General features: G+C 48.9%; 2 protein-coding genes across 3 annotated transcripts; one reads left to right on the forward strand and one right to left on the reverse strand.

The window, feature by feature from the left end:
* Window positions 1–446: 446 nt before the first annotated feature.
* ccdc66 (coiled-coil domain containing 66) lies at window positions 447–9,510 on the forward strand. Its single transcript, XM_062471103.1, has 19 exons — window positions 447–955; window positions 1,237–1,295; window positions 1,396–1,415; window positions 1,536–1,953; window positions 2,378–2,507; window positions 2,760–2,848; window positions 3,117–3,160; window positions 3,370–3,468; window positions 3,951–4,082; window positions 4,344–4,561; window positions 4,694–4,778; window positions 5,443–5,604; window positions 6,440–6,605; window positions 6,696–6,797; window positions 6,877–7,400; window positions 7,600–7,652; window positions 7,766–7,959; window positions 8,060–8,181; window positions 8,709–9,510. The coding sequence occupies exons 1-19, from the start codon at window positions 945–947 to the stop codon at window positions 8,805–8,807; spliced, it is 2,727 nt and encodes a 908-aa protein (XP_062327087.1). The 5' UTR covers window positions 447–944; the 3' UTR covers window positions 8,808–9,510.
* Window positions 9,511–9,693: 183 nt separating this feature from the next.
* Window positions 9,694–25,720, reverse strand: tasora (transcription activation suppressor a). Of its 2 annotated transcripts, none has more exons than XM_062471122.1 (26): window positions 25,294–25,720; window positions 24,309–24,454; window positions 24,060–24,152; window positions 23,534–23,606; window positions 23,220–23,311; window positions 22,847–22,981; window positions 22,573–22,703; window positions 21,904–21,935; window positions 21,551–21,656; window positions 20,298–20,401; window positions 19,600–19,703; window positions 18,952–19,024; window positions 18,784–18,858; window positions 18,490–18,680; window positions 17,974–18,258; window positions 17,095–17,272; window positions 16,487–16,773; window positions 16,043–16,178; window positions 15,658–15,861; window positions 14,180–15,567; window positions 13,613–13,735; window positions 13,130–13,289; window positions 12,840–12,948; window positions 11,897–12,075; window positions 11,298–11,447; window positions 9,694–11,166 (listed from the first exon to the last, which is right to left on the reverse strand). In XM_062471122.1, exons 1-26 carry the CDS (start codon window positions 25,529–25,531, stop codon window positions 10,019–10,021), a joined length of 5,940 nt encoding a protein of 1,979 aa, XP_062327106.1. In that variant the 5' UTR covers window positions 25,532–25,720; the 3' UTR covers window positions 9,694–10,018. The 2 variants fall into 2 exon arrangements, with proteins under 2 accessions (XP_062327106.1, XP_062327099.1); XM_062471115.1 differs by having other exon boundaries at window positions 19,600–19,715.
* Between the last annotated feature and the right edge of the window lie 181 nt (window positions 25,721–25,901).

The raw sequence follows: 25,901 nt of genomic DNA on the forward strand, positions 1-25,901 counted from the left end.
TATACGTAAGTACAGTAAGGAAGTATTTGTATTTGTTTTTTTTTCCATCTCTGTGTAAACGCTTGGATCACCTGCTGTGATACATTATTTAATATTATTCACCGGCATGATGACAAGTTTGTACAATAATTAAAACGTACAAAACAGTGCGATGTACTAGTAAAGATGATTATGGCCACTGGACCAAACATTGTAGTTACTGAGATGACAAAGCAAATCTAATTGCTATGAGTCAACAGTACTTAAACAAATATAAATAAATCGACTTAGTATTTTTTCTTATGTAGCACTCATCCATATAGGTACCTGTCATTATTTCATGATGCATGACAACAAATGTAGATAGATGTTCTTACTTGCTAACTTTCAGTAGTTGTTTGCATGGTTTTTACAATTATAGTGTTTTATGTGGCATAATGTGTGCAGAGCGATAGTGAGAAAAAGGGCAGCGCCCCCTAAATTGCTCGCAAAACGTCGGGCATTTCATGGCTCAAACAAATCAAGGCTGAGTACTGCAATGTAATAATCAATCTACAAAGAAATGAGGAAACGTTACATATCGCTTTTATTTCATCTTCCAATTTAAAAAGCACTTTAGACCTGCATATTTTGCGTGGAATGTGGACGTTTTTAATCCCCGTAGTCCTATCCATAGATATGGTCCTATCCTTCTACTCCCTCTGTTGCAGACATACTTTGAAAATGGATTGTGATTCGCTGGTTAATGCACACAGATCACCATGTAGCCAATCACGGAAGCTCTTGTTGGTCGTTGTCAGCAACCAACGTACACAATAAACATACCAGGAAGTGCTGTCACAGCAATGTTATACTTAGCGGTTTGTGGCTTAAATATAGCCAATTATCTAAATATGTTTCTCATGAAATAGCAAACAAGAGTTCCGACGAATTACAGCTCAGCTCAATGAACACTGTCAGCTAAAATGAATCTTGGGTGAGTCTATTTTACATATTCTTGTACAAGCGAGGTTATCATGGCTAAAATAGACCTAGCTTGGTTAGCATTAACGTTAAGGTTACATATCCATGCTTGAGGAATCTTGTAAATGTTAACGTAGTTATTAAACTAGACATTCATTCGTAATACTATACCGAACGAAAATTAAACTAAAAACAGCCAAATGAGGCCCACATTTTGTCCCGTTTTCTGACGCTTGTCACCCAAACTGAGCTTGCTAGCTACAGTAATTTCATGTTTCTGTCTGTGGTAAACAGAGATGGCCTGATGTTCGAACTGGAAAATGGAAAACCCCGGCTGAAATTAATAAATAACGGTAAACTCACATAATAGCTTCAGAATTTGGACCCTGCGCTGATCTTAATTTAAAAAAAAATGTTTGAATGTGCATTTTAAAGAATGTCATGTCATTGCAGGTTCTAAGAATCCAAATACGGTAAGTTTGTCTTGGCAATACGTAGTAGTCGCACTTTTCACAAGGTGGCACACTGATTCCACACATTGCTGATGGAAAAAATATGTTTTTATTTGATTCCTTTTTTCTTGCCCATACAAGATACTATCCAAGCACAGACCTCAGAATGCTCTCAACTCAAAGCATCAAGTTTCCAAAGAGCCAGGGTCAGAAGACCTATCAAAAGTGCAAGGGAAGCAAAGAGACAGAGAGACCAGGATTAAGACCACCGCCCCCAAAACGGAGGTCACCAAGAGTGACGTCTCACTAGCTGCACCCAACCCCTCCAAACAAAGGGGCAGAGATGTCGCAGAGAACCGCACCAAAGGAGTGTCCAGAGTACAGCCATCAGATCGACGTGGACCAAGCATCAGACTTGGGTCAACGGATGCAGAAAAGGACTTAGCAAAGGACACTGTGTGCCTGACGAGCGACCAGATCACACAGATCCTCAGCACCATCAGCAAAGCTTCCCCTGGCAGCACGCAGCAGTGGAACACGCACAGCCAGACCAGATCAGGTGAGGCCAACAGCTGCTCTAACGCTGCAGCAGACTCTCGGACTGCAGGATCTCAGGAGTCAGGTGGCTGAGTGGTTAGGGAATCGGGCTAGTACTCAGAAGGTTGCCGGTTCGATTCCCGGCTGTGAAAAATGACGTTGTGTCCTTGGGCAAGGCACTTCACCCTGCTTGCCTCAGGGGAAATGTCCCTGTACTTACTGTTAGTCGCTCTGGATAAGAGCGTCTGCTAAATGACTAAATGTAAAACTCTCAGGCGATAGAAACGTTGTGTTCTGTGGCGCTTGCTCGACCTCCCGTCCGTCCGCCTGCTGTTGAAGGGAGACGGCAGTAGGAAATGTAGTTCTGTGATTCTAAGTTCCAGGTCTCTTCCTGGACGTGCTTGGCTGTAATACCTCTAACCTGGTTCTGTCTGAATGTCCCACAGGGTTTGCCCAGTCCTCACAGGAGGTCCCCCTGGACGACAGCACAAAGACAGTGGACCACAGAGAGACTCTTAATGTGAAAAGTAACGCCGGCGCTCAGAATGGAATTGCACAGAAGACACAGGAGGACAAGTACGATTCAGATGATGGACATGCAGCGTTCGCCTCTCAAAACAATAGATGATACGCAGCACCTGTAATGTCATGTTGTGCCTGTGTTTGTGGGTCTCTCTCTTTCTCTCTCTCTCTCTCTCTCTCTCTCTCTCTCTCTCTCTCTCTCTCTCTCTCTCTCTCTCTCTCTCTCTCTCTCTCTCTCTCTCTCTCTCTCTCTCTCTCTCTCTCTCAGCACCTGTAATGTCATGTTGTGCCTGTGTTTGTGGGCAGGAGGGTGACGAACGGCCTCTTCACGTCCCTGGGAGAGAAGGACAAGGAAGCTGTGGAGGCCCAGAAGGCCCAGTGGAGGAGAGAGCTAGGTACAGGAGCACCACGGGACGGGTCTGGTTTCACTCTCTCACTGGGACCTCTTATGGTCAGACAGTCATTACGTGCATTATGGATGAGAAGGGAACAGATTCACTCCATAAGCCTATAGACCTCTAACAAAAGAGTGGGCTGAGAGTATAAGAGCCAGTTGACTTGGTAGAGGTAGATGGATGCTATGCTATGACACGCTAGGCTAGGCCATGCAACTTGTCTCTCAGGTGATAAGAAACAACCCTGTCCTGTTTATTTGTCCATCAGATGAACAGATGGCCATGAAGGTGCATCAGAGGAAGACACCAGAGGTAAGAACGACTCCCAGATGGGGTCAGTCTTCTCACAGGTGTTTCACATAAGGCCTATTTTAATTGCGCTCGATGAACAATTGCATGTCATCTATCTGAAACACGGCGCTCAAAACAATCCTATTCCTAGCAGGTTGCGGTTCGCTTGATTTTGCCCCCGGTTCATCTCCACTGTGTGTGCTCAGAGACTGCTGTTGCTCTGTGGACAGGTAGCAGATGAGGGTGTGAGGAGGACAGGTGACATGGACGTTCTGTGGCCAGCACAGAGAGACCTGCCTGCTGCCATCCGATCTGCCTTCGTACTGGGGGTAAGAAACTGCTGGAACGAGATACACAAACGTTAGATCGTAGATAAATGATGCACAGAAATTGGGGGAAGTTCTCCACTGTCACTGTCGGATGGCTGAGCGGTTAGGGAATCGGGATATTAATCAGAAGCTTGCCGGTTCGATTCTTGGCTGTGCAAAATTACGTTGTGGCCTTGGGCAAGGCACTTCACCCTACTTGCCTCGGGGGGAGAATGTCCCTGTACTTACTGTAAGTCGCTCTGGATAAGGGCGTCTGCTAAATGACTAAACGTTCTCGCACCCAATGTCCAATTAATAGACATGAGGAAGACTTGTTTAATGTATTAAGAAGTTCCAGTGAAAACATGAATCAGAGCAACTGTGTGTCTTCAGTTTACACCTAGCTTCCCAGCTAGAGGGAATGTAGGAGTGTCTAGAGGACAGAGAGGAGAGGTTACATTCCCAAGGGCATGTTTTGATTGGCGTGAGTGTGTGCTGGGCAGGAGGCCACGCCGACGGACCATGCCTTCATCGTCCAGAAGAGGGCGCTGCAGCGCGCCTGGCTGCAGGACCTGGACCAGCAGAGACAGGACGACAAGCTGCGACACAAGCAGGAGAAACAGCTGCTCAACCAGGTAACCCAGACCAGACCAGAGCCCTGACCAAAGGTAAACCCTTCGACGCGACGTGATCAAGCCATCAGGAAGTGTCTTTTAAAGATGCCACCCTATATGTCTGAGCGCCAGAGCAGGTCCACACTGATTGAATTAATTGGCGGAGCTCTTGGATCGGCCATTGCTCACGTTGTTGGTTTGCCTGTCTCTGTGTCTACCCCCCTCCCTCCCTCCCCCTCCCCTCCATCCATCCATCCATCCCTCCCCCCCCCCCCCCTCCAGAGGGAGAATAACGAACACTGGGCCAGTCACTTTGACTCCCTCCAGATGAAGCCTCCGCCCCAGCCTCGTCCTCCCCCGGCAGCAGAGAGGGGGGAGTGGGGGGCGCTGAGTTCCCTCAGCCAGCCCAGGACACTGTCAGGGGCCCTGTCCATGGCCTGGGAGGCCTCCAGCACGGGGCGAGCCAGCGTGGACGCCGCTGGAGTCCCACCCAGGGCCAGGTGAGACACGACCAGCCTCTCAGCTTTTACTCACCCCCCAAGGAGCATCTTGGTAGTGTCTATGTGGCAGGCTGTGTCATGTTTTCGGGGGAAAAAGGGGTAAGACGCAGAACATCTTGTGTTGTTGTGCAGCCACCTGCGCACCATGACTGCCCTGCTCGACCCGGCACAGATCGAGGAGAGGGAGAGGAACAGGATCAAGCAGCAGGAGCACCAGGTAGTCTGACACCTGGCCCTCAGCCTCCCACACGGAGGGACACGCTGCCTCCTCTCCCACCCTTCACCTCTCCCACCCTTCACCTCTCCCACCCTTCACCTCTCCCACCCTTCACCTCTCCCAACCTCCATCTCTTCCACCCTCCATCTCTCCCACCCTCCATCTCTCCCACCCTCCATCTCTCCCACCCTTCACCTCTCCCACCCTTCACCTCTCCCACCCTCCATCTCTCCCACCCTTCACCTCTCCCACCCTCCATCTCTCCCACCCTCCATCTCTCCCACCCTTCACCTCTCCCACCCTTCACCTCTCCCACCCTCCATCTCTCCCACCCTCCATCTCTCCCACCCTCCATCTCTCCCACCCTCCATCTCTCCCACCCTTCACCTCTCCCACCCTTCACCTCTCCCACCCTCCATCTCTCCCACCCTCCATCTCTCCCACCCTTCACCTCTCCCACCCTTCACCCACACTCCTGGAACCCTGTTCTCCCCTCAGTTACTGTCCGGTTAAAAATGTTATTGAAAGACTTTGTCATAGTATAGCTCTGCATACAACGAAATCACTCAAATCACAGGATTTAGGGATTCTGTAAAAAGCTAACTTAGGGACTATTGTCCTTGTTTTTCTCCCTCTGTGTTGTGTGTGTGTGTGTGTGTGTCAGCGGGCCATCGAGGCGCAGGTGGAGGAGCGGCGGTGGCAGCGGGAGCAGGAGGAGGCGGCCAGGGTGGCGTTGGAGCAGGAGGAGGAGAGGAGGGTGGAGCTGGAGAGACAGCAGCTGCAGCAGCAGTACCTGCAGGACACCAGGAGACACCGGCAGAAGGAGGTGAGAGGGCTCCTCACACACGCGCATGCACACGCACACAGACACACACCCAGGCATCCACACACGCGCACACACAGGCATGCACACACACAGGCTGCACCCCTGCTTCCTTCCATCCATCCAGCATCTTGATTATAACAAAATGACCTCTCAAGGTCACCAGAGGTCAGATACGAATTTACTCCATGTCTGAAATAAAACCTTGGGGGTATGTTGTGGTGGAATTTCTATGATTAAATGTCTGAGGTCAGAAGAATTTGTATTTATCTGTTTATTCTTGAAATCAAGGAGGAGCAGTTGTAAAACAGTACCATAAATGATGTATCGAGTAGAAAATCTCTCTGAAAAATGTCTGAGTACTCTTTTAAACAGTTCTTCCAGACAGTTACATAATGAGTTCAATAGTTCATGTCTATCAAAAGAGGAACTCTACAATAAACAAGAAATTAAAAAAGGAAATGGGTTGCACAACTAAATACAGATGATCAATATTAAAAACATAGCTTGAGACAAGAAAGAAGAACTTGTCAGCAAAAATTCCTGGAGGAAAACAATCTGTGTTAAAGTCCAATTTGCTAGACGTTTGTCAGCAAACGGAAACTTAAGCAATACTGTCTTAGGCCAAAAGGTTATGCTAGCTTTACAGAAGTTAAAACCTCAGCAATAATTGTTCTAGACCAAAGAAAATTATAGACATCTTAAAGAATAGTGATTTTCTATTACAATGTAGATGATACGCTGAAACATTCATGCTTTAGTTATGAAAATGCAGCAATGGTTTGCCAATCCCCCTCTCTCACCCTCTCCCCCCCCCCCCCCCCCCCCCCCACATCAGGAGTTGCTAGAGCGTCAGACGGAGCAGCTGCACCAGAGCGTGCAGAGAGCTCAGGAGGAGGCAGCCAAGGACAAGCAACAGCAGAGGATCAAGGAGCTGGCCCGCAAGGGCCACGATGTGTCCAACCTGCTCCGCTCGCTGGAGGGGCCCCCCACCGCCTCACAGAGTACGAAACTAATGCACCCCCACCCAGGTTTCTTCGCAACAGTACACACCAAAGCAGACTTTGATGGGTTTGCTTCATTTGTGCTCCCAGCCCTGCCCACGAGGGAGTCCCCCAGGCAGCAGGAGCCGGCTGGGCGGAGAGAGGAGGCCGTCAGCACGGCTTCTCCCAGGAGGGACACGGCCATGCAGACCGGTAAGAGGAAGTCCTGCACGTTTCACGAAAACATCCCTTTCTCTGTGTGTGTTGACATGCATGCGTGTGCTTGTAACAGTGGACTCCGTTTGGCCCGCCCCGGCACCACCGCAGCAGGAACACGGAGTCTACACCCCCGACATCCCTGTGGAGTACCGGCCCCCTACCCCGGCCCCTCCCCCTCCCAACGCCAAAAGATCCAGACGAGATCCCAGACAGGCTCAGCCGCGCCAGGGGGCCGGGAAGGAGAACGTCCACAGGGGAGGGGGAGGGGAAGGAGGCGAGGACCCTTACGAGGCCTTCGCCCGGACAGACGTGGGGCTGCAGGGTGCCCGGGGGGGTGGGCGGAGGCCAGAGTGGAACAGCCAGCGGCCTGGGCGGCGGTTCGTCCCCGCGTCGGAGCGCTACCCAGCGGGCCTGCAGCAGAGCAGGCAGGAGAAGCGGCTCCGCAGGCAGATCGAGCTCATGACCCTGGTGGAGAGGAACACAGCATCCAGAACCCCCCAGCCAGACCAGAACCACCAGGCCCCCCTCCTGCACCCTCCCCTGCCCAGACAGGCCAGCCCCACTCAGGGCAGAACCAGAGCAGGCTCACCCAGGAAAGTAGGTGGAGACGATGTCGCTCTTGGAGAGGAAATATCGACACCAACACAAATCCACAGACTAATTCACTTTCTCGTGACCTTTTGACCGATTATTTTGAAGATGATTTAAGTTCAAGATGTTTTTCTTATATTTAGTATTGTTTGATGATTGTGATGGTTGATTAAATCTGATAGTTTGACTGGTTTGTGTCATCAAGGGGGAGAGATCTGTCAGAAGCATGTCCAACCTCCCTGCCAACCACAATGAGAGGTAAGCCCAAACAAGACTCAACCCAAAACAAAAACCTAACCTCCAATATCATTAAGTTGTCAGAAGCTTAAGCCCCTCAAGACCCAGCAGTAAGTGCCAACTTGTGTTTCCAGGGGGCGCTCCCCTCCGGTCCCAGCCTTGAAGCACCGTCTCCAGAACCAGGGCCCCCCCCTGGAGACCAACAGCCCCCTGCCTCCATCAGAGTTTGTGCCCTACGTGAGGACAGATGAGGTGTACCACCTGGACCCCCTGGCCCCTCTCTCCAGACCCCCCACAGTCTGTCACCCCCAGGCGAAGGCTCACACAGGTCAGAGCCCACGGGATCCTGAAACCTGGAAACTCACCACTTATTCTGCCTCGCTGGTCTTCAGAGCCTGATAAAGTGTGTGTGTGTGTGTGTGTGTCAGATGGTCCTCGGAGTACAGCAGGGCCCCCCGGGGTTCCTAGAGACCCCCTTCTGAACCCTGAGCTGCTGAAGAACCGAGAGAGACAGCAGGCCATCCTGAGGGGCCTCTCAGAGCTGCGCCAGGTAGGGGCTGCCATCCAATCACCTTCCTTACACGCACACCAGCAGCCAATCGGGATTCGGCACGATTATTTGTAACACTGTTCTGTGACCAGTTATATATAATTGCCCTCGGTGTGTAGGGAGACGTGTCTTTGGGATGGTAGAAAGGTAAACAGGCTGAGCGTGTCATACACACACAAAATACCCGGAAAGCCCCGGAAAAACCGGTGTCCAAGGCCGGAGCCCTCCACAAGTTGGCAGTTATTCCAAGGACACTGATGTCAGTATGATACTTCCCTGGCTGAGCCCCTGAAGTACTGGAATAATGTTTTATATCAGTGTGATACTTCTCAGGCTGACACGCCAGACATGTTCCAGACACCACTAGGTTTGGACCAATGAGAGGGGTTGATTTAGAAAAAAAAGGGGAGGGTTAGGGCTTAGCTGGAAGGGAGGAGACTGAAAGCCGATACAGTAGCCTCCAGAGCAAAGGTGGTCTTATCAGGGGCAGGGTTGAGAGGTCTGATGACTGCTGTCTGTGTTCCCAGGGCTTGCTGCAGAAGCAGAGGGCGCTGGAGACCGGATTCAACCCTCTGTTCAGGGTCAACGAGCAACGGAAACAGCCGCCTCCCCTTGAACACATGTGATCCCTTCCTCCGCCCACCCGGCCAGGCCCCTAAGACAGTGTTAACTCTGGAACCCAGACGTCTCCAAACCTGCTCCTGGACAGATGCCTTCCTGTGGCTTTTCGCCTCAACTTCAGATGTTAAGTAACCCGACTCAACACGTCAATCAGCTAATCAGAATCAGGTGTGATGGACTTGTGTTGGTAGGAAGATCTCTCTCCAGGAGCAGGGTCGGAGACCACTGCTAGAACCCACCTCCTCCATCTCCTGTTCAAGTTAACAGCGTGACTAGTCATCCCCAGAGGCACATACCTGGAACAAAACGGCACTTTACTTGGTGACGAACGAGACCCAGGCCAGCGCGGTTTGGTAAAGATCTGTCTGTCGGGATGTTTGGCCCAGACCTGGGCTGTGGAGGCCCTCAGATGCAGGGGCGTGCGACCCCCACTCGCTTGCACTTACCCTCCTCTCTCTCCAGTATTTGTGTAGACGCTGTAGAGTGTAACGAGCTGTATTGGAGTGTCTGAATGTAGTGCCGTGATAACCTCATTATTTAATGTGATCATGTGAAGTCTATAGCGGGTTCCTTCGGTTGCCGTTGAATGTGTGTTTTCAAATGATTCTAATATGTCCACTAGACCATGAAGTATCAACTCTTAATATTTAACTAAATTCATTTAATTGTATTGTGGTGTCTGAATTTAAATAAAAGTAGTTTTCTATATACATGTTTTCTCATTTGATGACATTTGCTGATGTTTAAGGTACTAAAGAAGGAACCAGAGTAAATTAGACTGGGTAAATCAGTCAGTGAACATGATATTGTGATGCATTGATGATGTGTCACAGCTCCCCTGTTATTCTCCTGGGTGGAGCTGTGTGTCAGGTCCTGGAAACCACAGCTGTAGACTTTCACGCAAGTTTTAATTTCAACAATGAAAAAATCAAGTATATAAAAATTAAATAATTTAGAACCAGCGGTTTACAACACCACGTGGCTGTAGTTTTTACAAAAACAAGGAACCGGATGTACAAACAAAAGCAACTTTGAGGTAAGAAACACAAGGTCCTAACAACATCTCAAATAAGACAAGTGTCAAGTGCGTTGCTCCAATGACAGGCAATCGCTTCCCTTCATCCCCTAGAAATGCCCTTCGTCAGATCCAGGTAACAGCCCTTTGGAGGGCTGTGGAGGAACTACTTCGAGGACGGAAATTGTTCCTCCAGCATCCTCACAGGCCGTTGAAGCCCCCTCTGTGAGGCCGAAAGTGGTTCGTTTGGGCATTAAAGTTCCTCATGAGGCCCTGGGAGTATGGCTGACTGAGTCCCCTTGGCTGGAAACCCCAGACAGACCCTGCCTGCCCCAGCCCAGGCCAGCCCAGGGGCAGGTTGGTGGGCAACAGGCCCCTGATCATGGGGCCAGGGCCTGGAAATGGGAGAGGCTGGCTGTTGAAGATGTTGTTGACCAGTCGAGGGGGCAGCAAGCCACTCTGCTGCATGGTCAGTCTGCTCAGGGCTAGTGACGGCCCCTCCAGACCAGGGTACAGAGCTCTGGGGGTGGGAGAGGGCAGCATACCGCCCAGGCTGTGGAACCTCGGGGGCAGGGGTGCATCCTCCCCTTTCTCCCCTGGCCTGGTCCCCTGCTGGAGCCCTGCGCCGGGCGCTGTGGGGGCGGGGCCTGCGGGGGCGGGGTTACCAGTGCTGATGCTCTGCTCAGGGCTTTGAGGCGTGTCTGGCATGTCCATGTCTTTGTTGCTAGGCGCGTCCTCCTCACAGAGCCCCTCCGGTCCGTCGATGGCGGGGGAGGCCCTGGGGGCAGCAGGGGAGGCCCTGGGGGTATGGAGGCCCAGGAAGACCGAGCTGTCCTGGGAGCCGCACAGGGACATGTCGCTGTCGCTGATCGTCTCGGCCCCCGCTCGCCCTCGCAGCCTGCCGTGGATGGAGGCCAGGGTGGAGGACACAGCCTGGTGGGCCGGGTCCAGCTTGTCCAGGGAGCCAGGTTGCTCCCCGGACAGAAAGCTCTGGTGGGGGTTGATGTGGAAGCTCCCTGAGGACTCATCCTCCGCTGGCTGGGGGCCCTGGCCGGCCAGGGCACGGGCCATCCTCTCCGCCTTGAACTGGGAGATGGCCTGCCGTAGGGCCTCGAAGTCCGGCTCCGTGGGGGCCCCGTCCGAGGAGGTGGAGGGCAGGGAGGAGGAGGCCGGGGTCTCTGTGTCTGGGACCAGCTGGTCTCTCAGGGCCCGGTGGAAGTCTGGGGCCTGGGGGGCTAGGGGGAGGTGGTGGTCTGGGTAGGGCAAGGTCAGCTCTGTCACAGGGGAGTGTTCCACTGAGCACAGGGGGGCCATGTCCTGACACACAGATGCACACTTTATCTCTGGGTCTGGGAGAGACGGGAAAGAGGAAGGGGGAGGGAGGAATACTGGATTTGAATCTACGTGAAAGATTCATTACGGCTTGCATGGAGATATCAGTTGGCCTCAAAGGCAATGTTTTCAACCAATCCGGACTGACCTTGGACCGATGCATTGATGTCTGCGATAGGCTGCTTGTTCCCAACGTCATGGAGACCGACTAGATCGTGAAAGTTGTGCATGATGTCATCGATGTTCGCGATGACGATGCCGCTGCTTGAGTAATTGGGGAACATCTCAAACCGTCGCTCTGGGGGACGAGAGGGCAGGAGCATGGGTTAAAGCTGGAAATACAAAGTGTGTGTAATGCATGTGTGTGTGTGTGCGTGTAATGCATGTGTGTGTGTGTGTGTAATGCATGTGTGTGTGTGTGTGTGCGTGTGTGTGTGTAATGCGTGTGTGTGTGTGTGTGTGTAATGCATGTGTGTGTGCGTGTGTGCGTGTGTAATGCATGTGTGTGTGTGTGTGTGTGTGTGCGTGTAATGCATGTGTGTGTGCGTGTGTGCGTGTGTAATGCATGTGTGTGTGTGTGCGTGTAATGCATGTGTGTGTGTGTGTGTGTAATGCATGTGTGTGTGTGTGCGTGTGTAATGCATGTGTGTGTGTGTGTGTGTGCGTGTAATGCATGTGTGTGTGTGTGTGTGTGTGTGTGTGTAATGCATGTGTGTGTGTGTGTCATGCATGCGTGTGTGTGTGTACCTGTGAGGAAGATGAGGTGGCGGTGCTGGACGTGCTGGGCCTGCAGCCTGATGAGACAGGCCAGGTCTGGGGCCTGGCGGGAGGACAGGTCACACTCGTGGTACGACAGGAACTCCACCACCTGCTTCTGCTGGTAGGTGTTCAGAATGTTCAGGATGTTCCTGGCGTCCTTCTTAAACCTGAACGGACCGCACAAAGAGACAGGCAGCAAATCCTTAAACACTTGAATGTCTTTAATGTTGTAAATGTCAACACTAAGTTAGTGGGGCTGGAGTGTGTAGCATGTATTGTGTGTGTGGTGTGTAGTATGGAATGTGTGTGTGTGTGCAGTATGGAATGTGTGTGTGCGTGTAGTGTGTACTATGGAATGTGTGTGTGTGTGCAGTATGGAATGTGTGTGTGCGTGTAGTGTGTACTATGGAATGTGTGTGTGTGTGCAGTATGGAATGTGTGTGTGCGTGTAGTGTGTACTATGGAATGTGTGTGTGTGTGCAGTATGGAATGTGTGTGTGCGTGTAGTGTGTACTATGGAATGTGTGTGTGTGTGCAGTATGGAATGTGTGTGTGCGCGTGTAGTGTGTACTATGGAATGTGTGTGTGTGTGCAGTATGGAATGTGTGTGTGCGTGTAGTGTGTACTATGGAATGTGTGTGTGTGTGCAGTATGGAATGTGTGTGTGCGTGTAGTGTGTACTATGGAATGTGTGTGTGTGTGCAGTATGGAATGTGTGTGTGCGTGTAGTGTGTACTATGGAACGTGTGTGTGTGTGCAGTATGGAATGTGTGTGTGTGTGCAGTATGGAATGTGTGTGTGCGTGTAGTGTGTACTATGGAACGTGTGTGTGTGTGCAGTATGGAATGTGTGTGTGTGTGCAGTATGGAATGTGTGTGTGCGTGTAGTGTGTACTATGGAATGTGTGTGGTCCGGGGCACCCAGCTCTGACCTGGCCTGCTCCTTCAGCTTTTTCTGGGTCTTACAGTGGACCTTCCACCTCCACATGCTCTCTGCAGAGCTCTGCTGCTCCAGGAACATCAGCAGGGCGCGCAAACGCTCTGCACAAACAACAGGAACAACATCATCAAGAACAACATCATCAAGAACAACATCATCGTCATCCACAAGACCAACATTAAAAACGTCAACAAGAACAACTTAAACATCATCGTCATCAACGTAAAAATGTTTCTCATAGTAGACATTCTATGTCCACTAATGTGTGTGTGTGTGACCCACCATGTGTGATAAAGTCTGGGTTGAGGACAAACTCGTCAGAGACGATGAACCCTCCGGAGACGAACAGCTCGTTGGAGGTGTGGTTCCTGATGTCGTCCAGACTGTCCACCCCGGAGAAGACCACAGAGGAGAGACGCTTCAGAGACACCAGGGCTGGGATCTGACCACACACATCACCACACAAACATACATGACCACACACACGCACAGGAGGCAACTATTCAAAACACACTTCCAACAACACTGGAGTTCCAAGTCCAGCAAAGATCATCAAAACGATATAAAACTGCGCGAACCATTTTATAAACAGTTAATTATTCACAATGTAGCCAGTCTACCATGACTGCCATCCATTTGCACATTGAAACCAGTAACATAGTGATGTCCTAGACAAAGGTGTGTGATGTGTGTGTGTGTGATGATGTGTGTGTGTGTGATGATGTGTCTGTGTGTGATGATGTGTGTGTGTGTGTGCGTGTGCACCTTGTGGATGTGAGCAGCGATGTCTTTGTTCTGGATGATGACCAGCAGCTTGTCCATGCTGCTCTCTCTGCCCAGGAAGCTGACAGGGCTCAGCTCCAGGTTCCCCAGCCTCTGCAGGTACTCCTGGAGCCGGGACACAACACACACGGAGCGTACAGCGGGGACATTAGGGGTGGGGGGGGAATCGATTCACATTTGAATCGCGATTCAGTCCGCTAGCGATTCAGATCGATTCACAAATGTATGTGAAGAGATTTTTTTTTTTTTTTTTTTTTTTTTTATATATCTATATATATATATATATATATATATATATAGATATATATACACACATTATTATTTTTTTATCTCAGGAAAATCGTGATTCGATTTTTAAGCGAATTGTGACCCCAAGAATCGAATCATGAGGTACCAACAGATTTCCACCCCTAGGGGACATGGGGTATTTAGAGCAGTGTTCCTCAGCTGGTGGGTCAGCTGGCGTGCAGAGGGCTGCTGTGCTTAGGCTCCGTCCAAAAAACAAAACTTTTTATTTCGATAAGAGTGTGTAAGGACGTGCGTAGTTACCTTGATGTCGTCGTAGACCTGGTTCTCCTCCTCCACAGTGTGGATGTAGAACTGGACTGAGTTCTTTTGCACGTCCTTGATGATCTCCACCAGGTTACTGAACACCTCTGGCTTCAGCTGGCTGATCAGGGTACTGATGGAGGCCAGCCCAGGCCCGGGTTCAGGCCCAGGGGCTGGGTCAGAGTCCAACACTGGGAGGGTCCCCACGCCCGGACAAGGTCCCCCCAGCCCTGGGATAGCAGGGCTGTCCTCTCCGGACCCCACAGAGCCCGGACTGTAGCACATCGGTACCCCATCCAGGTTCTCCTTAGAGTCTGCCTGGGGGACAGACTCTGGACAGACTCTTCTGGGGCCGCCAGGAGAGTCGATGGCCTGGGAAGGCGAGGGGCCACGAGGTGCCTGGGGAGGGTGAGCTACACTGGGGCTGAACTGAGGTGGAAGGGGCCATGATGGGACAGGGGTGTGTGGGGAGGGGCCTGGGGAGGGGTCAGGGAGAGGGGTCAGGGCACGGGAGGGGCCCGGAGAGGGGTCAGGGGTCAGGGCAGGGTCAGGGCCAGGGACAGATTCGCTGTTGAGGGCAGTGCTAGAACAGTGAATAGTAGTGTGAGTGTTGGCGGTAATATTGTCAGCGCAAGGCCAAGTCTGCTGCCCTGGGCCTAGGACGAGAGCCCTGTGGGACTCTAGAACCTTGTGAGCGTCCAGGATGAGGCCGAGGCCCTCCTTCAGGGAGCTGATGTAGTTGTGCAGGGGCAGTGGGTCGTTGTAGAAAGAGATGTACTCTGAGAGGGGTCTGAGCGGGAGCATGGCTGGCGAGTGCTGCGTGCCGGGCGGGGAGTGAGAGGGGCTGTAGTGTATGTTCTCGGCCTGCAGGAGGTGCTGTACCTCAGAGGAGAAACAGCCACGCTGCTCCTCTAAGATGATGTCCAAGCCGCCTAGGGGACCAGCAGGAACAGGAAGCTGAGAAGGGCTGGAGGAAGAGGGGGCAGGAGGCCTCTCGTCTTTTGTTTTTATCTCCTCCTCCTCCTCCATCCACACCTCCCCCTCCTCCTTCTCTTCCTCAGGCTGGGCCTGCACAAGGCCAGAATGTCTCCGCTGCTTCCTGGTCCTTCCATCCGTCCCATCCCCGCTCCTCTTCCTGTTCCTCTGAGACTGTGAGAGGCTGTCAGAGGCCAGGGGGGGGTGAGGGGCTGGGCGGGGCTCCTGATTCTCCACCTCCAGGGTATTTAGTCTCTCCTCCTGGGGCTCCTCCCTTCTGTCCTCTTTTTTCTCCATCTGTTTATCCACCCATCTCTCCTCCAGTCTCTCCTCCAGTCTCTTCTCCAGTCTCTCCTCCAGTCTCTCCTCCAGTCTCTCCTCCAGTTCCTGCAAGTCTGTCTCTTCTCTGTGACCTAGTGACGGGAACAAAACAGAGATCATTTTTCTGAAATTCGTTCAGTTTACTGAGGCTCTTTTGGACCGGCCTAGACCTAGCTAATCACCTGAGTGTGTGCTCTGTGCGCCTGTGAAATAGGATTCCCCCGTGGGCTGGTTTAATTGGTCCTCAGGCTCTGGGCTGCCAGGGGCTGCCCTGGGGGGGGGGGGGGAGCTGGTCTGGAGGGCGGCAGTTGCTATAGGAACCTGGAAGAAGCGAGGGTCCTGAGGGTTGTCCTTCTCCCTCTGGCAGTATTTCTCACTCGTCAGACCTGGAAAAAAAGGAGGAGGTGGGGGGGGGGGGGGGGCGGGATGGATTAAAACTCAGTATGTGTGCGTGTAGATGTGTATGTGTGTTTATATAGATTTGTGTGTATATGTATGTGCGTGTGTGTGGGTGTGTGTGTATGGGCTGTTGTGCCTGTGTGAGGGAGACAGGGAGAGGAACAGAACCTGTGATGGGGATGAGGACCCAGGGGATCTCGAACCCGTCCTCGTCTCCTCCCAGGCCGCCGGGCCGTCTGGACAGCTCGCTGTGAGAGCTGGGGCTGAAGCCCTCCAGGCTGCTCATGCTGCCTGCTGCCTGCTCCTGCAAACACACAGCACACCTCAGTGACACGGCGCTCCACCATCTAGCCTGGTCGCCCTCGCCTCGCCTTACATCAGGGGCTGAAGGTGAAGGAACTTAACTCTGGGTTTGGCGCATAAGTCTAAACGCATCATTTGCCTTCTAATAAAACTGTAAACATGAATGTGTATTTAGTTTTTTGATGATTTTCACCAATTTAAAGTTTGAAAAAATAAAAAAATTTAAATAAAAGAAAATTATGAATCCATTTGATTAATCTAAGAGGCAAAGGCAGTGTCCAACTCAGGTGTGACTGGAGGCCTGACTACCTCCAGGAAGTCCTTCTTCTCCTGCTGCTCCTCCGCTGGTGTCCGCTTGCGCAGGTCGATGTCACAGTTGGTGGGCAGGCCCAGCCTGGCTATGCTGTCAAACAGCGACGCTTCCGTAGGCTCCGCCCCTTCCGAGGGCCCGCTGGTGCTGGTTCCCATGGCAGCGTTCTTGAGGTCGGCGAGCATGGCGAGGAGCTTGACGGCGCCAGCAGAGCCATCTCTCCTCAGGTCCACATCCTTCAGACCCACGCCGCCAGCCAGCGGGGGGGGGCTCTGACCTCCCTCCGCTGTGGGGCGGGGGGGGGGGGGGGGGATGGGGGCAACGTCAACAGATGTACACTTTCACTAAGTCACATTTCCCTCTACTGTCAGGCTGATTTTTTGTGGGTGTGTGTGTTTCTGGCCTTGTTTACTACCCTTGTAAAAGTTAGTAGTTGTTTCTATGGGAGTTTAGAGTTTAGCATTGGTGTTAGAATTACATTACTGTAAGGGTTAGGAGTTAGGAATAGTTTTAAGGTTAGGTGCTAGTGTTAAGGTTAACTGGATATTTAATGGGACATGAATCCCTCATGGATAGGTAAATAAAACGCGTGTGTGTGCACATTTACCTGCTCTGTGAGCACCTTCTCTCTCCAGGGAAGCCCTCCTCAGGTGTTTGAGTGTCCTCTCGGCTGTGTCCCGCTCCTCAGAGCTCCTCCTCCCCGTCCTGTCTGCCTCCCTGCTCCCCCGGCTCTCCTCCTCCGTGCTCCGCTTGCACCTCAGCACCAGGTTGATCAGCTCCTGGACCTGAGAGACCACAGCTCATGGGAACTGGACCTGCATTCTAAGAGTGGAGCAGAGCCCCCCCACCCCATGCTGTGCTGATTCATGCTCTAGCCCCGGGGCGTATGGAGTCAGATGGCTGAGCGGTGAGGGAGTCGGGCTAGTAATCTGAAGGTTGCCAGTTCGATTCCCGGCCGTGTCAATTGACGTTGTGTCCTTGGGCAAGGCACTTCACCCTACTTGCTTCGGGGGGAATGTCCCTGTACTTACTGTAAGTCGCTCTGGATAAGAGCGTCTGCTAAATGACTAAAATGTAAATGTATGTTTCTTCATATTAAAAAGATGCCCCGCCCACATTTGAAAACAAACCCACACCCCTGCTCTCGACGATTCTGTAGTGCAGACTGCATCAGTAAGGGACACCCCAGAGGCATTGTAAGGCAGTTTAATTCACAAAAACCATAAGCGCTGTGCTGCTCTGACAGTGCAAGTCAAGACGACAATGAAGGCCACACCTCTAACTCTCTCTCCTCATGAGGAGGTTATTGAATCTTAAGGCAAATAAACATGGTGAATGGTGGATTCTGACACTTCTGACTGAGCCCAGTCTGCCGACACAATTTGTTAACACATTTTTTACATGCGACAATCCCTTGCATTTTTTAAAATTCTCCCTCTCGTCATAACCTCTTGACCACCGTCCCGTGGTCAGGTGTGTCTCCTACCTTTTGAGGATTGTTGTGCGCCATGTCCTGCACTCCACTGGCCGTCAGTTCGGCGACGAGCCTATCAGAATCGTCCTTGTCAGAGTTGGGGCTGTCGTCAGGCAGACAACCAAAGGCCTCCACCATCTCTTGGGCCTTGGCCACTGCGAGCAGGTACATGGCTGGGCTGTACACATAGGAGCGCAGGTAGCCCTCCATGTTCAGCCTGTGGTGTTTGGGAGCAGGGAACAGCTTCCCTCGCTCGTCCAGTTTGGAGTCGTACTCTGTTACCGGGTACTGGCGCACCTAGGAAGGAGCGGTCTGACAGTTAGCGATTTCTTATTCTTTGTCGGCTCTATCGTAGAAAATGGAAGGACAATTTGACACTGCGATATGGTTCCTGCCATATTCGCTTATTTGTTCCACTGTGTAGTGTTGTGTTGTTGACATTGTATCTGGGGTTTTTATTTTGTACATAAAATTGACTGGAAAAGACCAACGGTATTCTATGTTTCCCTCTAGAATGTTCCAACTGACCTTGCCCTCTTTGCAGCCACTGAGGTACTCTCGAGCCTGAAGCTCCACCCCTGACGAGAGGTCAGATGGGGGGTTGCAGCGCACCTTGGCCAGCGAGTGGTGCAGCGCTGGGACGAAGGTGTTCAGATGGGGCATCACCGCTGGCCTTGATGGCGAGGGCGAAGGTTTCTGGGAAGCCGGGCATTTTGAAACTGGAGGAAAGGAGTTGAAGTATAAAAAAATGTTTACCACTTAAAAACATTTTTTTTTTAAAAGACTGAAGTGGTTGGTTGTTGTGGCAGTTGGTGTGCTTACAATGTTTCGAGACATCCCTGCAGTCCTGGTAGATGAACAGAGCGTGGAGGCATCTATTCCACCCATCTCCTCTTTCTGGAACAAAACCAACCACGTTCACTTATTTGAAGACAATAGACATCATACAATGTTTGATTTTGGGGTGATTACGCTTAAACTTCCACCTACCTGAAGGCTTGGCCATTTGCACTGAGGAGACCAGGAATAGCAATCCTCGATCAGGCAAAGTGTTGACAAGAACCTGCGCAGTAAAGAGGACACTGTTAGCATAGCTTGCCATATGGAAGAAGCTGGCCTAGCTTGTGTGCTAGGTTAGCATTGCTAGGTTAGCATAGCTAGGTTAGCATAGCTAGGTTAGCATAGCTATTGGGCAAAGCTAGCAAGCTGGGGACTACATTAGTATAGCAAGGTTAGCATAGCTTGTGGACTACAGATATATCATTTGCAGACTACATCAGTATAGCTACTGGACAGGCTTAGCCTAGCTTGTAAATATTCATTGAAGTCAATTATTCCATCAAGTTTTTATGCCACTAGCTAAACACTACCTGTATTTCAACTATTCTGCCTGTATATGTCTGTATATACCAGATTTGTCTGATATATATTATATTTAGTTACTGCGGATCTGCATTGTACTTACTTACCTACTCCTACTCTTTTACTACTGTATTATTACTTATTTAGCTACATTGTTGTTTTTGTACTATGTTGTTTTTACTCTTGTTTGTAAAGTTTGCCCTATCTCTACGCTGCTGTAATCCTGCAAATTTCCCCACTGTGGGACTATTAAAGGATTATCTTATCTTATTTTACCACTTTCTTGGTTTCCAGGCTGTGCAACAATTTGGCTAGGCTTCCTCTCGACTTGTTCTTCTCCACCACCTCCAACAGACTGCCGTATGTATTGTTCTTCAACACTGTAACACAAACTGAGGTACATTGATACCACAGATGAGCTTGTACTGACAGAATTCTGAAGACACTGTATACTCGAAGTCAGAATGTCGGATTAATACAAATTATTAATTCAATATAAAAAGGTACTTGACAGAGCACTCTGTGACCTGCTCTCTACTAGATCTACTAGAGGACACGTAACACAAATGTTGTTCAGCTGAGTGATCAGGATCCCACAACATATCATGTCTTATAAAGACTCGCAGCATCTGGTCACTCTAAACAACAATCAATTATTATAAACACTGAACACACTCTTCTCCACAGTGGATGTCTTAACAGAAAAAAAGTTATCTAGCATCTGGTCTTTAACACATTTCCAAAAAATCGTAACTCTTAAGTCACACAGACTTCGTGTCTCTGGATTTCCCTCCCTTCCTAACCCCTTAGGTCAAACAAACATTCACCTAAATCCTTCACCCCCTCTTGACCTAACTCCTTTTCTGCTAAAGGTAAAGAGAGATGAGGTCAGTCTGTCAGATTTCAGTAAATAACACCTCAAACAAAACACCTGATAGCGATAACAGAGAGGACAGTGGTAGGAATGGCCTCACCTTCGTGGCTGCCTGCGTAGAGGTTCCTGGAGAAGAGCGCCGAGGGGATCAGCTGACTCACACGCTCCAGACTCATGGCCTTCCCCACCTGCAGCTTCTCTGGCCTGACAGACACCAAGTCACCATTATTATTATCATGAACCGGGGGGTCAGATGGCTGAGCGGTTAGGGAGTCGGGCTATTAATAAGAAGGTTGTTGGTTCGATTCCCGGACGTGCCAAAAGACGTTGTGTCCTTGGGCAAGGCACTTCACCCTACTTGCCTCGGGGGAATGTCCCTGTACTTACTGTAAGTCGCTCTGGATAAGAGCGGCTGCTAAATGACTAAATGTAAATGAACCAAATCCAACAAGTTTTCTAAAATAAAGGTTTATCAAGGATTATTTAACAGATCATGGAGTTCCTGAGGGAGAATGTTGAATCCTTCTCTGAAGTCACTCTCTAGGTAGCATGTAGGTTAAATAGACCTTAAGAGGGAGGTTCACCTCTGACATTACACCTTGCAATGTTCAAAGTAATGCAGTCTTCATAATTAAATGGAACCAGTTGGTAGGTTGGTTGTTAATCAATGTCTTTGTAATTTAACTCAGATGGAGAATCCATCTGATTGATCTTTGTTTGCACAGGTTTGTGTAAGGCTGCCACTTGGCAGACAAGCAACATCACACGTTTGTTGAGCCTCCAGGAATGAATAAACTTCCAACGATCATAGTACTGCAAGTCTTCTTGATCATTACTGAATCACTTCCAACGATCATAGTACTGCAAGTCTTCTTGATCATTACTGAATCACTTCCAACGATCACTGCAAGTCTTCTTGATCATTAGTGAATCACTTCCAACGATCATAGTACTGCAAGTCTTCTTGATCATTACTGAATCACTTCCAACGATCACTGCAAGTCTTCTTGATCATTAGTGAATCACTTCCAACGATCATAGTACTGCAAGTCTTCTTGATCATTACTGAATCACTTCCAACGATCACTGCAAGTCTTCTTGATCATTAGTGAATCACTTCCAACGATCATAGTACTGCAAGTCTTCTTGATCATTACTGAATCACTTCCAACGATCACTGCAAGTCTTCTTGATCATTACTGAATCACTTCCAACGATCACTGCAAGTCTTCTTGATCATTACTGAACCACAACAATACTCGTCAGCAGGCCCCTTACTATGAATGTCAAGTCTATGATCAGAGCACTGTGAGATCAATGATAATTAACTAGTCTATGAAGAGAGAGACTTACAGTTTGAACGGGAGGAAGGGAGGGGAGAAGGAGCGCAGGCACACTTGGTAGAGGGTTGTGTCTCCATTCACAAGCTCTCCGCTCCACACCACATAGCTACTCCTCTCTATGGAACACACACAGGACAACCACGTTAGGTAACCAATAGCGACAGGAAAATATACACATTTTTCTAGTCAAATATACTCCATCATTAAAACGCTGCCGTTTCTATTCCCTTATTATTTGATAGAGAAAGTGTGTTTTTGGAGATGACAAAAACTGTGTGTCTAACTGTTTCAATAGCTATTGACAGAACAGATGGCAGGGTCTGGCAAGTAAAAGGACATAGGTTAATAAGAACAGGAACATACCTTTAGTCCCTTCCGACGATTGGCTGTTAGACCTGGAAAACATTTTGACAGAAGACATTTTAAAGGTTGAGTGAAACAGAATTAAGACACAAGTTTTGAGAAAGATGTGCACCATTTCAATGCAGCCGTTTGCCTTTAAGTAGATCTGAGAAGGCTGGATAGAGATACCCTGAAGTGTTTCCCCTACCATTATATTAGGGGGGCGCCCCGCCCCCCCCAACGGCACCCCCAGATCACAAAATAAGTAATTTAAGGTTACCTTTCCTATAAAACAGGTCTATAGCTTGCTCTTTTATTAAACAAACTAAATGGCCTTATGTTATCAATCTTATTTACACGACGGCATGTCATTTCTGTCTCTACATGGGAAACACTGCCCTGCCCTCTACACCTCTCCTATCCAGAGATCTCAACTTGCACTTCTTACGTTTATGTTGTTAAGTTGTAACTTGTTTAACTACATGCTCTTATGGTTCTTGCCTTTGGCACTTATTTGGTTTTTCACAATGTATGCTTAAAAAAGCTCTCTCTTGAAAGTCGCTTTGGATAAAAATGTCTGCTAAATGAATAAATGTAAATGTAAACTTGTGCATATAGTATCGGCGTACAGTAGCGGATTGTGAGTCGATATGAGACAAATGGTTATATAGTTCTACCTTTGTACCTTACCTTAAAGTGGTCATAGGCTTGGTCTGAAGAGGAGTGTCTTTGGCTTTGAACTGGAAGGAGACAACCGCAAAGGGACACACCTGTCTGGGTCTGTCCCTCGGCTCATCAAAGTCATACTCATAGAAGAATTGCTGTGGGAGAAAACACAACGGATCTGCGGTAAGACAAGCGACAACGATGTCATATTGTGCTCGCAATTAACATCTGTAGATGCCTCTCATGGCTGATCTCCTTGGATCTGTCGACGCCCCCCTAAATAAGAAGAGTTGTTTACCTGGGTGAGCTCGTACGCTCTGTACGACGTCAGAGATGTTACTTTGCTGGAGTTCTTGGAAAAATGGCTGTCGAACTTGGGTGTAGGGTCAAGAAGGTTTTTAGCCATGTTTTCATAGATGCTTTTTACCTTACCCTGGGACAGAAAACAAAATAATATTGAAAACAGTGAAAATAAAACAAAATGACATTGAACAGTCAAAATAAAATGGGTGCACAGCAGGCAACGGTATAGCTGAAGAGCCGTGTGGCCTTCACATGACCCTTGATGAACTGATTGTGTTAATGCCACAATTTCCACACTGCAATGAACAAAGTACCTATCTATCTATAAAAGAGCTTAATGGTTGAAATGATGGTCGAGCAGTTTTTACCTTCATGACCTTGAATATGATGACCTCCCCAGTCACTCCAGGATTGAAAGTGTTAATTTGTAAAAGATCTGAGTATTTAGACAAATAAACACCTGGGGGGGGGGGAGGGGAAACATGTTGTTCCAAACATTATTACATATCTTAAGTTCCAGACAATTTTGCAGTGTACAAATTAGTTACAGACTAGTGTAGGATTTAAACCCGGTGTCCTATATAAAACAGTAGTGGCTGAAGGAGGTAGTGTCCTTTTAAAGATGTCTGGCTTACTTATTTACAATGAGAGCCTGGCCTTGAGACACTCTCGTAACACTGACCTTTGCTTGGGTTTCCCAGAGCTGTGATCCAGCTTTGTCCCACAAACAGGCCCTTCTCACAGATCCAGGAGAGCTGAACACAAGGGACACAACACAGTCACAACCTGTCACCTGCACTTCACTTCAGACAGACACATCAGACAGGATGTGAGGGAGGAACAATTAAGAACTATAAATATGTGGCGTGCTGTGTTTTGAGAAAGAACATCTTAAGACAGGAAATTAAAACCACCGCAACAAGCCTAACTATCTCGATGAACAAACAGGTTTACCAGCACACAGCTTTGAAAATGCTACGCGTAGCTAAAGCAGCGGAGCCATGTTGTCTAAATACTCTTTCAAACAATGCAAAAGAACATGGAATCTTGACACAGGCTAGATTGGAAATGTGATGGCCAAGAGTATCTTAAGAGTAACACATCATAACTATTTCATATAGATCCACAGATATACTATTAAAAAATACGACATTGTGCAGAACTGACCGATTTTCTTAAGGTAGCCTACTAACATATCACACACTCACCTTCCCAGCGTCACATAACATAAAGCAATATGTCTCCTCGAGCTCTTTCTCGGTCCTCCCATCCAGTTTAAGCTCTTTCCTTCTCTCTACAAACTGACAATCCAAAGTATGACATGTGAATCACACTCAATCACAAGGAACTTTTAAAAACCTACATAATCCTAACACAGACCGCACAAAAAAAAAAAATTTGGTCGTGATCTGTGTTCAAAGCAGACCTATTAAGGTGTAATTAAGGTCAACACCTACATCTTTCTCCAGCTGCTCACTGTGGACCAGCCTTGGCTTAGTGTATATAAACATCCCCTTGGATGCAGTCTCCAGATAGTTGGAGGAGAGGATATTCATAATGTCCTCGAATTCCCTGGACTCTGAGGACACACACTGGAACAACGCTGATAAGAAGAAGAAACAAGTAGAGAATATTTGATCAAGTACAGAATATCGTTGACGAGTGTTAAGTTTGGTCTTTTTACATTGTTTGATTTGAGGGTGTTACGAGTTGTTTTTCTACATTTTCTCAAGTTTTGGAAACTGGTGTGTGACATGACAAAAATGCTGACTACTTGAAACATACACTGGCCACAGACATTCAGGCTGAGGTGCAATCTGGTGAGGTAATAACACAGATTTTGGGAACAGGAAGTCAACCTCGTCACCTCAGTTTCATTTCTCTATCAACCCCCACTACAATGCGCTTCACAGCTTACAGCACTCAGCACATCTGCTCTAAACACGAATACACACTGCTAGTCATCGACTACAAAATAAGACTGTTTGCATTGTTTGCATTTGCCTAGTGGTCTCTGTAGAGGTAAAGCCGTTTTCCCTGGCGGGAAAGCCATTCTCGCTCTGGTAGGACTGGCCAACACTGAAATTGGCTTTGACCTGTGTGAACACATTGTCATGTTGCCTAGTTTAAATGTATCTTTAGTTCGATAACTAATTAGACTACTCTAATTACTATGTATTTACTAGCTAGCTAGACAATTTGACTGCAGTCCCAGTGATGTAGATACAAGATGGCAAACTACACACAACATTGTCAACTACAGCAATTATCAATATGAACTAGATAATGAGCAAATCATTTTCTCACGCCTAGGCTAGCTGTATGATTTGGTAGAAAAAACATCCCTATTGCAAAATATTATGTAGGACCGCTAGCCGGCTAACGTTAGCTATCCAGCTAAATAACACATTGCTATTTGGTAGACAGAAAACATGCAAGTACCTTTTTGTTCTTTGCTTTTCCTTGGAATATGGAACCGTGGGAATTGGTCAGGATTTGACTGCCTCCTGAAAGACATTATTCCACTCTTCTTTTCTGAAGCAGTTTTCTCAGACGCTGCTAGCCTTTCCATAATTGCCGATTGCTCGCCATCTTTACTGCTAGATGGGAACTCAGGCAGTGCATGCCTCATTGTTTTGCTTTTTGCTGCAGGAATGTCATCGCCGCAGCGGCTGTCCATCGCGATTTCAAGTTGCACCTTTCGAACAACAAGCTAACCCAACACATATGGTTCCTGTTTGGTAATTCTGCAGGCCGCAAACCAGTAGTTTCACTCGGGATATGCAATGGAGCACAGACTCCCCTGCACATTACCCACCATGCTGCTCTCTACTAGCTACTACTAGCTAGCTACACTACTGGAGACAACGGCGTTGCAAGGGGGCTGTGGTTTAAGGTAGAGTATTTCTCATGGGAAATTGTTTATTGCCGCAGTTACAGCACCATCTAGCTTCCGATACGTGAACCAGACGGTAGAAAGTCTCTTCAGTGATAGTGAAGAGTGACAGTGATATTTGGTTAATAATAATACCGTACACTGTTTAGTTTCC

This window comes from Osmerus eperlanus, chromosome 1 (genome assembly GCF_963692335.1).
Source record: "Osmerus eperlanus chromosome 1, fOsmEpe2.1, whole genome shotgun sequence".
NCBI lineage: Eukaryota > Metazoa > Chordata > Actinopteri > Osmeriformes > Osmeridae > Osmerus > Osmerus eperlanus.

Excerpts from the sequence above, each read along its gene's own strand:
- ccdc66 (XM_062471103.1), top strand. Across the intron at positions 5,605-6,439 it reads GGAGACACCGGCAGAAGGAG|GAGTTGCTAGAGCGTCAGAC; the intron begins GTGAGAGGGCTC and ends CCCCCACATCAG. Across the intron at positions 6,606-6,695 it reads GCCCCCCACCGCCTCACAGA|CCCTGCCCACGAGGGAGTCC; the intron begins GTACGAAACTAA and ends TTGTGCTCCCAG.
- tasora (XM_062471115.1), bottom strand. The coding sequence starts at position 25,531 with ATGGACAGCCGCTGCGGCGATGACATTCCTGCAGCAAAAAGCAAAACA. Across the intron at positions 22,982-23,219 it reads TCATATTCAAGGTCATGAAG|GGTAAGGTAAAAAGCATCTA; the intron begins GTAAAAACTGCT and ends TTTCTGTCCCAG. Across the intron at positions 12,949-13,129 it reads CCCAGACTTTATCACACATG|AGCGTTTGCGCGCCCTGCTG; the intron begins GTGGGTCACACA and ends TTGTTTGTGCAG.